Source organism: Tachysurus fulvidraco, chromosome 23, assembly GCF_022655615.1.
Source record: "Tachysurus fulvidraco isolate hzauxx_2018 chromosome 23, HZAU_PFXX_2.0, whole genome shotgun sequence".
NCBI classification, from domain to species: Eukaryota; Metazoa; Chordata; class Actinopteri; order Siluriformes; family Bagridae; genus Tachysurus; species Tachysurus fulvidraco.
The window spans coordinates 11,190,593-11,204,412 of NC_062540.1; the positions used below are offsets into that span (position 1 = coordinate 11,190,593).

The window sequence follows — 13,820 nt, forward strand, 5'->3', positions numbered from 1 at the left end:
TATATATTAAAATATGTATTGCTGGCCCATTTTTATAGAATTCTACAAAAAAAATCATCCTACTACTACTACAAATAATAATAATAATAATAATAATAATAATAATAATAATAATAATAATAATAATAATAATAATAATAATAGACAACATTAGATTCATAACTACTAATTGATTATTAATGACTAACAATTACACGTGTTTGGATGAGAAGATTAAAATTAGATTGCCTTTCCACCACAAGAGGTCAGTAGTTTACAATTCTAAGATGACCCTAATTCTCAAGTTCCCAGTAGTTGCCCTGCACATTATAGGGCTTTCTCTTCTCGCACATATCAGATGTACTTATTCAGGTCATTATCATCCATGCTTTGTGTGCTCCGGAAAAGGTGAATATGTGCCCCATTATTCCATTTAGAGTCTTTATTGTTGTGCATGAATAAAAAGAAAAGTAAATCTTTATAACGTCTATTTAAATGCATCATATGTCATTATTTACAAATATATACAATATAAACGACCTTTACACATCAAAACATGTCCTTCCTTTGTGTACCTAGATTGAAAATGCATGTAAGTTTAATCTTTAAATACTGTCATGATTTAAACAAACTGAATGCACTTATCATTTAGTTTAATGTGCATCTGTACTGATAACACCATAGGGTCATTCATTTAAAATTACAACTCAATTACATTTTTTAAGCTAAGAAAATATAGCCTGTATTTCATACAATTTCACAAAAGAAAATAAGACAAGTGAGACTTAAAGGCTTTGGAAACTGTTGGGATTTTTTTTCATAAAATCGACACTGACAAATTGTTTTTGATGTTTATTATAAACCTGGTGTTCTGTGGTTATATTAAATGATATGTTAGAAGTAGAACATTTTCCTTACAACATTAAACAAGCCCTGTTATTCTCTTAAAAACTGTCTATCATACACGGCGAGACACCAGGGATCCTGATTCTTTCTGCTCTTCAGACCTGCCTGATTCATACTGATGCAGTTCTCATCACCTGAAACATTCGGTGTTACTGAGGATGGCTGCCCATGGTGTCCACTGTGAAGGATAACTTTTAGAAACCATAACAATTTATGTGAATATTCTTTCTTTAGGACTACAAGTACAAGGAGTGAGCAGTCAACTTTTCCAACCTCAAGTTAAAACAGCAAGGAATGAACAAATGCCACTGATGCCCATAATCATAAGCTACTCATAAGCTCATAAGTTCCAGTTTAGACAATAGTTCCTGTTTTTGTCTATATATACAGTTATATAAGAGAAATTATTAATAATTGCACTAGCCAGTGTAAACTGATGTTCTTTTTTGAGCCAGAATCCTCTCAAGTTTTCTTCCTCATGTCTCACTGGTGTTTTTTCTTGCCAATGTTGCCATGTTAAATGTACATTTAAAAAAAATAAAAATATCTGTCATCTATATTTTCTGTAAGCTGCTTTGTCACAATGTTCATTGTTGAAATTGCTATATAAGTAATAAAATAAAATAAAATGCAATTGAACAAAATAGCATCTCAGTATACTTACCAGATGTTGATCACACCACACTGTGACAAATTTTAGACAGTTATTTTTGTTGAATACAATAAACCTGTGTTAGAAATGCATGCAATCTAATAACAGGACATTGAAAAGAATTTATAAAACCAGCAGCACATATGGGACTAATTAGGTGATCAGTATTTCCATCATTCGTTAGTATTCGTTAGTAAAATTATTCTAGTCTATATCCTTTCTGATATTAAAATAATTTTTTCTCTAATCAGTGTGCACTTTATAATGTGTCCAGGATGACATAAAATGAAAATGACAAGAGAGGGCTTTACATAGGAATGAACATGGTAGAAAACTTTGAAACACAAGAGAAGCAAGGACTAACAAACAGACAGGAATAAAACACACATATAAAACCTTTGCTGGAATAAACATTGGGATAACAATGTGGAATAAGAATAAACAATTTCTGCTTTGTGTGCAGGGTTTTTGTTTATTTATTTATTTGTTTATTTATTTTTTCATAAGGATGAATTCTGCAAGTTTTTTTTCAGGCAATGTTAAAGTCAATATAAAACTCTACTCTTATCCCAACACTATGAGCTATTTTTTTTTTAACGTAATCACATGAATATGCAAATATTTTTTGTTGTTCTATTTTGTGTTAGGATTTGTGAGTGATTAGTTTGTGCTCCATGGTTTACTGTACAGAGCTTCCCAACTGAGATGTGATTTTTCTATTTTCTTTTTCTTTTTATAGTTAATGTTTAGGAAAGACCAGACCATCTGTCTCTAGCTGAGTATGGCCAAGACACACACACACACACACACACACACACACACACACAAACAAACTTATTCTTCAACTACCAACCTAATTCAGTGTGTACATAAGTCCATACAAAGGGGAAGATGGAAAGGAATAAGGAATGGAAGAGAAGAGCTCATAAACCGCATTAAAAAGGGTTACATTATAAATACCCTTCCCAAATTTACTACACCCACAAATATGGAACATAATGGCCAAAATATCTTAGGACAGAAGGTCCTATGTGCTATGTAAATCATTTCATATCTCCATATCATGATTCATCTTCTCTATCTCATAAAGAAAGACATGATAGACTCATGGGCACTTTTGTACCTTTAGCATGTATGTCTTTTACCTAGAAAACTGTAAAGTCCCTTTATTACTAGACCATAAGTTTGAATTCGGTATGCAATAACACATGGAAGACATGATAGACTCATGGGCACTTTTGTACCTTTAGCATGTATGTCTTTTACCTAGAAAACTGTAAAGTCCCTTTATTACTAGACCATAAGTTTGAATTCGGTACGCAATAACACATGGAAGATTCACACAAAGATTTACACTTACAGTAAGGACACCAAGTCTGTGGCAAGGAAAGGTACAGTTTAGTACTGTTGTTTTCTAAGAGTGAAATCTATAATTGTTTTTCGTTAGCCTGCTATTTATAGATCATATTCAGACTCCTACTTGCATATTCATTCTCGCTCTACATCTGGCTGAAACAATCGAGACTAGGTAGGAAATCCCAGGGAACTCCAGTGAAATGCACCAGATTAAAGCCACAAATCATAAACAAAAATAAGAATAAAATATAAAGGAGGTTATGAGACACAGAATTTAACAGTTAAAACAGTCAACAAGACATGAAGAGATATCTTTGGTTGCTATGATTATTTGACCAGAACATAGAGGTTCACGGTTATTGCATTTCAATGTATAGATGTAACAATTTTTACAGTACATTAGTTAGTCTTATGCACACACACACACACACACACACACACACACACACACACACACACACACACACACACACACACACACACACACAAACACACACACACACACACACACACTATCCTTGGACACAATTTAGCTTATATAGGCATACTCAGGATACCCTTATTTAAAAAAAAACACAATGTTAGAGTACATAGTGTAATAAATGTAAATTTGCGCATGTGCAATTGCAAAATTAGACAAAGTTTATTTACTGTCTGCTCTAGTAGCCTATATTTGGGGGCGTGGTCAGTGATGCGAAGCGCTCATTGGATGGCTGAGATGCATAAAACGCTGCAGTTTAGACTGTTCTCCAGTCAGCTGACTGCTATCACCGCTCAGTAGTGAGTAAGAGTTAACGCGTCGCTGTAGAACTGCTGGAACACGTGAATGATTCTTCGAAGGAGTCGAATTCAGCTTTTTCCACGTCAATTCGTCTCGTCTAGAATGAAGGAGAGGAGAATCAGTGAGCGGCTGGTGGTCCGCTGTAAACTGGTGTTAGTGGGAGATGTTCAGTGCGGAAAAACGGCTATGTTACAAGTGTTGGCTAAGGACTGTTATCCCGAGGTAAGAGATCAACTAGTTTGTCTTTAAGCCTAAGTATTATTGCTTTAGCCTTGTCACCAGGAAATGTATATTAAACTGTAGTATAAGGAGAAACTACATGTAACCCTGCTTACTATTTCTGACCACTTTTTTTGGCTCGACAAGACTTTATTTTTTATCAGAAAAATAGAACAAATCTGAGCGGTCAGGACACAACAACAACAACAACAACAACAACAACAACATAATAGCAATAACAATCATTAAAAATATATAGTTAAACAAATACATTAAGAAAACTAGCCCAAAAACAATACCATTAAAATGTTTATTTTTTCCCCCCAAAATAAGATTCACACTATAAAAAAAGAAGTGGTTTTAAATCATTTAATTTAAGAGGTCCTGGATTTAACTAGAAACTATAAAAAGATAACCTTATGATGCAAAAAGGCCTGTTCCTGTCATTTTAACACACTGGTCTAAATAAACCATTTGAAAATGTACAAAATGTTTTATTAACTTATTATAAATGTCCAACATTATAAGATGACCTTTTTTTTCAAACTTTTGCAGTTTATTGCATTTACATTTCCAGCATTTTGCAGACCCCATTATCCAGAGCGACTTACATTATCTCATTTTTATACAGCTGAGTAATTGAGGGTTAAGGGCCTTGCTCAGGGGCCCAACAGTGGCAGCTTGGTGGACCTGGGGTTTCGATTTCACAACCTTCAGATTGGTAGCCCAACACCTTAACCACTAGGCTACCACAAGTATTTTAATGAATGTAGCCAGTTCTATGCACTTTATTTTTCAAGAAGCTTTTAAACCCAGGAGATTTTTTTTCTGTATGCAAACAACAAATTGCACATGAGAGTTTCTGCTCCAGACTGAACTGAAATAACCTCTGATCTTTAATGTGACTGTCTACAGACGTACATCCCGACAGTGTTTGAAAACTACACTTCAGGCCTGGAAGTAGAAGAACAACACATTGAGCTTAGTCTGTGGGATACATCAGGTAAGAAATCTAAACTATACTAAGTGTCTGAACCTCTGCAGTGTTCAAGAGTGAGTTCCATGATTGGGGTGGTATTTGTGTTGCACTGGTATTTTCAATTATATTTGTAAAATAAAAGATATTTTAAATACAGACATAGAGGTGTATATATAATATAGAAGTGTTGTTCCCAACTGGTTGGTCCACCGCGCACATTTCAGATAAATAACTTAAACGTTATTCAAAACATATTTAAACGTAAATAAAAACCTGTTTCACTTTTACCAGTCCAGACCCACAATAATTAATATAAAATGTGAATTGGTTCAGGATCTCTTGTTTTATTAGTCATCCATTACAATGAAATGTCTGGCATATTTACATGCTTAACAGGAAATTTCCTTGTGTCATTAGCATGGATGCTAGTTAATTATATTTGCAGAGATGGGTTGAAGTCATTTTTGAATCTGTAAATGGATGTTAGAATTGAATAGATACCGAGGTTAATGTTAAAATAGGATTTGGAAAAAAAAAAGCTACAATAGGCCAGTCATGGAATCACCCTCATGTCCAGCTGGACACAAATAAGCACAGGTTCTGTAAAAGGTATTGGTTTATTATGCTACTGAGATTACTGTACATTTTAGATACATGTTTGATACCTTGCACGGATTGATTATGGGTATAGACGAGGCCCTTGAGCTCAGTCACAGAGATTTAAAGCCGATAACTTCACCATGCCTTTAGCTGTCATGACCTCACTCAGAGCTCACTGGAGGAAAGCTTTGAACTTTGCTGTCATGAACATAGGATTTCTCCTTCATTAATAGTGTAGAACCCAAGCCCTTACTCTTATTCAAGAGCTGATTTCCAAATCAATGTTGGTAATCGGAGAGAGTGTGAAAGCAATCAGCAGTCAGTTATTTAACCATAGCTTCATTAGGCCAAGTAAACTTCATTAATTATGTATGGCCTCATTAGTAGATAACAGTCTGGGGGAATATGGGCAGATTGGTAATATCACACACACACACACACACACACACACACACACACACACACAGTTCTTAACTTTGTAAGGACCAGCTAAATGTCCTCACACTCTCCAAATTCATTATGTATTCCTATTAGGAGATATGAATGTATTGCTATATGGACATATCAAACTTCACAAAGGGCTAAAACACGCACGCACACACACACACACACACACACACACACACACACACACACACACACACACACACACACATGTACACACACAAATACCACACTGAATCTCTGTAATTATAACTAATTACTCAGACTAATTACAGCAGAACATTCTCATCTGTCTTACTCCGACATCTCTTCTCCCACACTTCATATCAGATTGCATGTATAAGGAAAGGGTGTGGATACTTTGGTTTTGGGACAACATTTTGACAGCATTTTAGATCTCATTTAATGTATCAGTGCAGTCAGCGTTTCGTACCATTCAGGTGCATCCACCTAGGCTCTTTTAAGCTATGCTGTACATGCTGCATATTTTGTGATTTTATTGTAAATAAAAGATGGCTTGGTGTTGCAGCAGGTACTGTTTCTAACTCCAGGGTTCAATCCTCAGCTTGGGTTATTGTCTCTGCTGAATTGTGTGAATTTCCTCTAGTTTTCCAGTTTCCTTCTCTTGTCTCCTTCTAAGAAGTTGCCAGTTGGTGCATTAGGAGCTCTGGCTACTGTACAGTATTTTACTCTGTGTGTGTGTGTGTGTGTATGTGTGTATGTGTGTATGTGTGTGTGTGTGTGTGTGTGTGTGTGTGTGTGTGTGTGTGTAAAAAGTCCTTTCCTGTCGCAAAGATATGTCTTTTTTAATGATTTTTCTATTGCTAGTGGTAAAATTGTGGCATTGCTCCTGTAGGTTCTCCATATTATGACAACGTCAGGCCACTCTGCTATAGCGACTCTGACGCTGTGCTGCTCTGTTTCGACATCAGCCGACCTGACACTGTGAACAGCTCTCTGAAAAAGGTAAATGAGGCTAAAGCACAGCAATAACTTTCTTTTTGTGTGTCTGTGTGTGTGTGTGTGTATATATATATATATATATATATATATGTGTGTGTGTGTGTGTGTTTGATATGTCCAGTCATAATAGCATTGTCCTTTTGTAGTGGAAGGCAGAGATAATGGATTTCTGCCCCAATGCACGCATCCTCCTGGTTGCCTGTAAGACAGACCTGCGTACTGACGTGTGCACACTGATGGAGCTGTCCACGCAAAAAATGGCTCCGATTACTCACGAACAGGTCACTTATTTGATTTTTGCTTGATTTGTCAATCTGTTTATTGTCACGCTGTCTATGTCCATTCATGTTATCATCTTACGGTTTTATCACCAGGGGTCTTTACTAGCAAAGCAGGTAGGAGCCGAGGCATATCTGGAGTGTTCTGCGTTCACGTCAGAGAAAAGCATTCACAGTGTGTTCCGTTCAGCAGCGCTGGCTTGCCTCGAGAAACTTCAGCCGCCTATCAAGCCAAGCCCCGCCCACCGAAAACGCCTTCTACACCGGCCCAGCAAGAGTGAACATCTGAGCTCCTCCTTTAACAAAGAGAGGACCAAGAGCTGTTCAGTCATGTGATCCAAACTTTTTGTCCCCTGGGAGAGATTGACAAGGGCAGTTTTGAAGGGAGACAGGAGGTCTTGACCTTCTGTCCGCTCCCATCTCTACCGTCTCAACATTTTGCCTTTTCAGTTAGTCCATCCAATTTCTTTATCACAAAGAATGTATGTTGATGAAGGTTAACTGATTCTATTTAATAGAGAGTTTTAGGTTAAATTGCCTGATATCATTTTAATTCACATAAACCTTATGCCCGGTTTAATTAAATGTGCTATTTCTTATTTATGGTGCATATGTAATGGAGAGCTGCGAGATCATGCATTGCAGTTATAAAATAATTCGTCCTGTACCAGAGTTACTAGACATTTAATAAGAAGAGTGAATCAATGGTTATCAGGTCATGTATATGAAAGTGAGCGACAGAGGAGGATGCTTTTGTTAGAGGACAAAAAAAAGTAAGAGCATAACTAGAGAAGTTTTTAAAGAGCAGCTATAAAATAAAGAGAGAATGTGTTGACTACTTCTCTGTCTCTTACATACATGCACAGGCAACAATGAGGCACCCTCTCTTGTCCATCTTTAAATTTCAGTAGATGAATGACGAAGAGAACAGATATCCTGGACAGTCCTTGAAATGGCATAAACATCGCATGGGAGGTCTTTTGATGGCCTTTTGATAAAGTTTGGATGGGGCTCGACCTTAGAGTAGCCATGGACCTTAGAACATCCTGTCAGAGCAAGACAGAAGAGATTAGGGGGATTAGTTGAGGAAACAGGATGACATTTTATCCCAGACAAGTCTGATGAGAGATTAGTTATAAGGTAATCCTATTGAACGTGCCTGAATATCTGGCTTGGCTTTTTAAGGCTACCTTTTTTTTTTCATTTTTAATGATCAAATGTCTCTCAGATTGATGTCTTATAGTAATTAGCTTATTTAGACTTTCAGCGCTTAACTGGAGCGTGTATTAGTATTCGATTCAACACAGTTTCTCCGATCTAAGGGTGCAGCCACTAGCTTTATATCTGTATCTGTTTACTATTCCAAATGTTCATATGTGAATTCTGATTAAAATCAAACGTGAGCGTTGTTTGTGGTTAAACTTACCCCTTTGCCCCTGGGAACACTGGAAAGAAGTGAGGGGGGAAAGGAATACTGTGTACAGCACACAGCTGTAGTGTCAAACAGATGCCATGTAAATTTCCTATTTACATCTGTGTTTATATTTGTTTAGCACACACATCTGTTCAATCTAAATAATGTATTCTAATTTGGTTACATACCAATTACAAACTATAGCATTGATAAGACAATTAGATAAGATCATTTGGATAAGACACTTCTTAGAAACCTGATCCATCTAATGAAGTAATCTTTCTGAAAACAAAACAAAAATTTTACTAAACTTCACTAAAATTGCGTTTAAATTATTTTATGTACAGGCTTCATTTTTCCCCAGTAGTCATCATAAATAAAAAAAAAAAGAAATTGAGTAACAGCTCAATTTAGAGGTAACATACAGTGACAATATCCTTGGGAATCCACTTGTAAACAATTTATCGATTTTGATATCAGTTTAACAAGATGAACGAGCGCCTGACTCAGCATCTGTCAACAATAAGAACAGGTCCTGTCAGGACAGCATGGTGTGCATGCATGTACATGCTGTATTGCACAAGCAAACATTAGTCTTTAAAGCTCACAGGCTGGGCCTGACACTACTGTTATATCACTGAACATCCGGTTCTGTTTTCTTAGCTCGGCGCTCAGTTGTTTCCTCTTAGACAGTAAAACTTTATGATCCCCAGTTTGATTTCTTGTAAGAATAGACAGGTGGCCTCTGATGCTGCAGATTTAGTGCAATATTTGATACATGCACCCCCTTATGCGTCTTACAGAAGCAACTATTTGCAGTGCCGGAATGCTGAGGTGTTGCCTAGCAACTGTCAAGGATGTACGGCGCTGTTAAATGCTGATAGTGGAAAAGTAGTAAGGATGGGTTATTTCATCATAGCATTACACACAGACCTACAGTATACCTGCGGCTATAGTGAAACCCATTAAATATACTCACATGTTCCTTGAGAAGTTCTTGCTAACAACGCTTTTGATGTAATGATACACTGAATATATTATTGCTATGTATGTGTGAAATGTAGCATAAAGTGCCATGAATTACTGTAATTTATTTCAAATGTTTTTTAAGTATCTGTGGTTTCTCTCAACTGGTTTCATTAAAAATGGTTTTATTGTGTAAATAGAGATTTATTGTGTGTTTGTGCAGACTTTAGGATGCTTCCAGCACTGCAGTAGATCAATAGATTCCCCCTCCTCCACAACTGTGAAGCAGCGTGTACCCCCTGGGGTTTGGAGTCTGATGGCTCTGTGTAGATGAGGTGTTTGTCTCTGTGGAGCTCTCTCAATATGATGGTTCAACATATCCAGGCAGCTCCCTGGGATGCAGCAAAATTGTTTCCTGGTTTCCAGTGTATTACATGAATATTGCACACACTGATTCTTCACAACCAAGAATGAGAAATTAACATTATCAAATGTCCCATGACCTGTGAAGTTGTTCTATGGTCATTTTGTTCTATGACTAAAACTGTCATGATTAAATATATTTGATGTTCATAACAATTAGGACATAACATAATCAGGGGCTGGAATGGTCCTTTCTTAAATTATTCATGTGTGTGAATTCTAACACTGCCATTATTGGGCCCTTGAGCAAGGCTTTTCACCTTCTCTGCCCCTGGGTTGCATTTTATCATGGCTGACCCACTTATCTGATTTCCTGTGCACTGGGATATGCACAGGAAATATTTCACTCTACTGTATATCTATATGTGACAGCAAATTCTGTCTTTTTTTAGGCCAGTTTGTTCATGTACGAATTAATACCTTTTGCTGTCCCTACCACATAACAGCTATCTGTCCTGTTCCGCATACTTGGGCTTATATTATCCCATGATTGGGTAGAGTTGCACCGATTTACAAGGGAGAGAAAGTAATGATATCTCCTGATGATATGGCGAATGATATTCTGATATGTCACGTGAAAGCTGTATTTGTTTCTTTAGAAATATTATTGCAACCATTCACTTTGCTTAAAAAGGTCTTTAGTGCATGGTTGTTTTTGGTCTTACCTGCATTTTTGGATATTGGGTGAAATGTGCTCTAAAAAATAACTGACATTGAATTAAATTCCTCAGACCTCAAGTGCTGGAAAGCATTTTCAAGAGTAACATCAATTCTTGCAAGATGTACTGTATGTACATAATTAATTGCAAAATTAGATAGCATGCAATCAGACTTCTATTCTTCATAACACCTCTATTACATCCGAAGGCTTTTTTACTCGTTAACCCTGAATGCAAAACACTGAAGGAAGGATTTCTAGAAAAAGTCAAATAGTTCACAAATTATAACAGATAACAGAACTGAGTAAGCAACTAGATAACTAGGTTTCAAAGCAGTGATATCAAATAAAAGCAACTGTTATTTTAACTTAAGTTGACAAGCTGTCTAATTAAAAAAGTTTGCTGGACACCGTAAAGCAGTCATGTCCAATCTTATCCCCAAAAAGCCGGTGCAGGTTTTCATTCCAACCAAGCAGAAAGCCACATCTGATTCCACCTGTTTAATCAGTTGTTCTTGGCTTTTAGTAGACTCTGTGTGGCTTCTGCTTGGTTGGAATGAAAACCTGCACCCACACCGGCCCTTTGTGGATAAGATTGGACACCTATAAAATAAAATCTATTACTAAGCTGGGATGCGACTGTAGTACCCTGAGTCAAAATGGGGTCATTTAAGCAGCATTTCTTTTATAATAACCATATGGTATTCTGAGAAGATTTTCTGTTGATAAAAACAGTGAATGATCTTTGAAGAATGATGAAACACAGGCATGATGAATGTGCCCGTTTTGCAATATTAAAAAATGAATGATATAATTTTTGACAGCCCTGAAGAAATTTGCTTCGCTGTGCACTTCACATGATTTGTGTGCTATAGGAGCAGCAGCTCGATATATGAAAGCAAATGGCTTTTGTTTGCACAGACATATTGGGGAAATGGTTTTATAATTGTGGAGCTTACTAAGGCAGTGTTTAGGTTGGGTTAAAACCAAATAGTGCTTCACCCATTAGTGTACATTTAATTAACTTTCTAATTATTCTGAGACAAGGGATACCAGGTTCTGCATATAATATCTGTGTGTGTGTGTGTGTGTGTGTGTGTGTGTGTGTGTGTGTGTGTGTGTGTGTGTGTGTGTCCCTCCCCTCCTTATGAGCTTCAATGAGCTGCTCTAAAAACAAATTATAGTAACTAAAACATTTTTTGGTTATTCATCCTGTGGAATCTCTATGTACAAAAATAATGTAAAGCTTTCTAAATAAAACAGAGATAAATATCTTGTTTATACCGCCAATACATTCATATTCATGTAGTACACATTATCTTTTCAATCTGAATAATGCAGAATGCTTGAAATTTAACCTCACCCTACTTTTTGTTTTCCTTGTTTTCTAGCTCAAGGTTCAAATATGCCATTGGGACATCTCTCAGCTCCCCAAACTAAAAGCGCACCCTTCCCCCAGTACGCAAACACACACACATGCACACACACACACACACACACACAGACAGTGCTGGGGCATGGTGATGATGATAATGCCCTGGGGCTACACTGATGATGGATGCTCATGTTGGGCCATTTAATTAGCTGTCTCTGACTACACTGCATCAGGGGATCAGTCTGAGGGACAGTATGAAGTGACGATGGGAATGTTAATATTTATGAGTTACTGTATGTTGTTTAATTTGGGTGTTTATTGTTGAAATATATTTATATTCATTTTGACCAAAAGACATGAAAACAGTCATTTAATATGAAGACTGTCTTGTGCTTATAAACACTTGCAAAGCGACTCATGTTTTCTTAATGCTAGACCAGACAATTTGTACAGATTCTAGCAAATGAAATCCAACAGAGGGTAAAACAGATTTGATTTAAATAGCATGGTAATTAACTTATTAGGTCTAGGGTATGCTGGTAATAATGCATAAAAAAACATAGAGTGGCTTTCCATTTGTGTGCATTTGATGGAGTACAGAATAGATGTTGCTTATATCAAAATATAATACATCTACTCCTGAATATAATTTTTCACTATGCATATTTAAATTACACTACTTTCAAATAATTCTGCAGGTCAAATGATACAACAATTTGATGTTTTGGAACAATCCTACAAAAATCCAACAGGCCACTGAACGAAGAGAAAGCCATGAAATAGGAGTTGTTTTGTATAAACCTAGCTCTTTCCTGCAATACATTATTTCATAAAAAGGAAAAGCTCAGGAAACACTTTTATTATTCTGACCCACGAGGTGAGCGACCCCCGAGATCAATATTGCCGATGTTGTTAAATGATTGTATTACAGAGGCTCCTCTCACATCATCTCCCTTGAGATTTCACATGCTGAACCGAATACTCAGAAGAGTATAGTTAATTCAAAAACTTCTAGACAAACAGTATTGCATTCTGTCTACATGGAATTGCTGTGCAATAAAGCCAATCTAATGACTTTCATGAAATTCTAATATATTTTTGAAGTAAGAAAACCTAAAATGCTGTACATGTTGGATACAAAATGCATGTTAAATAAAAAAAAAAAAACACACACATACGTACAGAGAATAAGTTAAACATCAGGTTGAATAGTGTGTAAATTTTATTTGCCCTGGAAATTTGCATTTGAGATATTAATAACAGATATTAGTTATAACAGATATTAGTTATAACAGATATTGAGATATTAGTAACACTGATGCTGGCCTACAAAGCCAAAAATGGACCAGCCCCCTCTTACCTCAAAGCCCTCATCATTCCTCGCACTGCACCCCGTAACCTCCGATCTACCAGCACTGCTCGACTGGTTCCACCATCTCTCAGGGTAAGAGGCAAGTATACTACAAGACTCTTCTCTGTACTGGCACCAAGGTGGTGAAATGAACTTCCCATAGAGGTCCGGACAGCCGAGTCACTGGCTATTTTCAAGCGGCGGTTGAAGACCTACTTATTCAGGAAACACTTCAACTAGCACTCCTTTCCTTATCCTTTGCATTTAAAAAAACAAACAAACAAAAAAAAAAAACCTGACACTTTTTCATTGTAACTTTGAACAAATGTTTTAAACTTGTGGTATCTTAAGTATGTAACCTAGTGAACCAGCATTAATGTATTCAGTGTTAGAGATTTAAGCACTTATGTACGTCGCTCTGGATAAGGGCATCTGCCAAATGCTGTAAATGTAAATGTAAATGTAAATGTAATAAG

At 36.5% G+C, this 13,820-nt stretch overlaps 1 protein-coding gene across 1 annotated transcript; it reads left to right on the forward strand.

Moving 5' to 3' along the window:
• Positions 1-3,630: 3,630 nt before the first annotated feature.
• rnd1a (Rho family GTPase 1a) lies at positions 3,631-8,565 on the forward strand. The gene is made up of 5 exons (XM_027144645.2): positions 3,631-3,896; positions 4,809-4,896; positions 6,773-6,882; positions 7,026-7,160; positions 7,254-8,565. Exons 1-5 carry the CDS (start codon positions 3,720-3,722, stop codon positions 7,491-7,493), a joined length of 750 nt encoding a protein of 249 aa, XP_027000446.1. The 5' UTR covers positions 3,631-3,719; the 3' UTR covers positions 7,494-8,565.
• The last annotated feature ends 5,255 nt before the right edge of the window (positions 8,566-13,820 follow it).

Bases quoted from the DNA above. Each gene is read 5' to 3' on its own strand.
- rnd1a (XM_027144645.2), top strand. From the start codon at position 3,720: ATGATTCTTCGAAGGAGTCGAATTCAGCTTTTTCCACGTCAATTCGTC. The intron at 4,897-6,772 runs GTAAGAAATCTA...TTGCTCCTGTAG, and splicing joins TAGTCTGTGGGATACATCAG to GTTCTCCATATTATGACAAC. The intron at 6,883-7,025 runs GTAAATGAGGCT...GTCCTTTTGTAG, and splicing joins TGAACAGCTCTCTGAAAAAG to TGGAAGGCAGAGATAATGGA.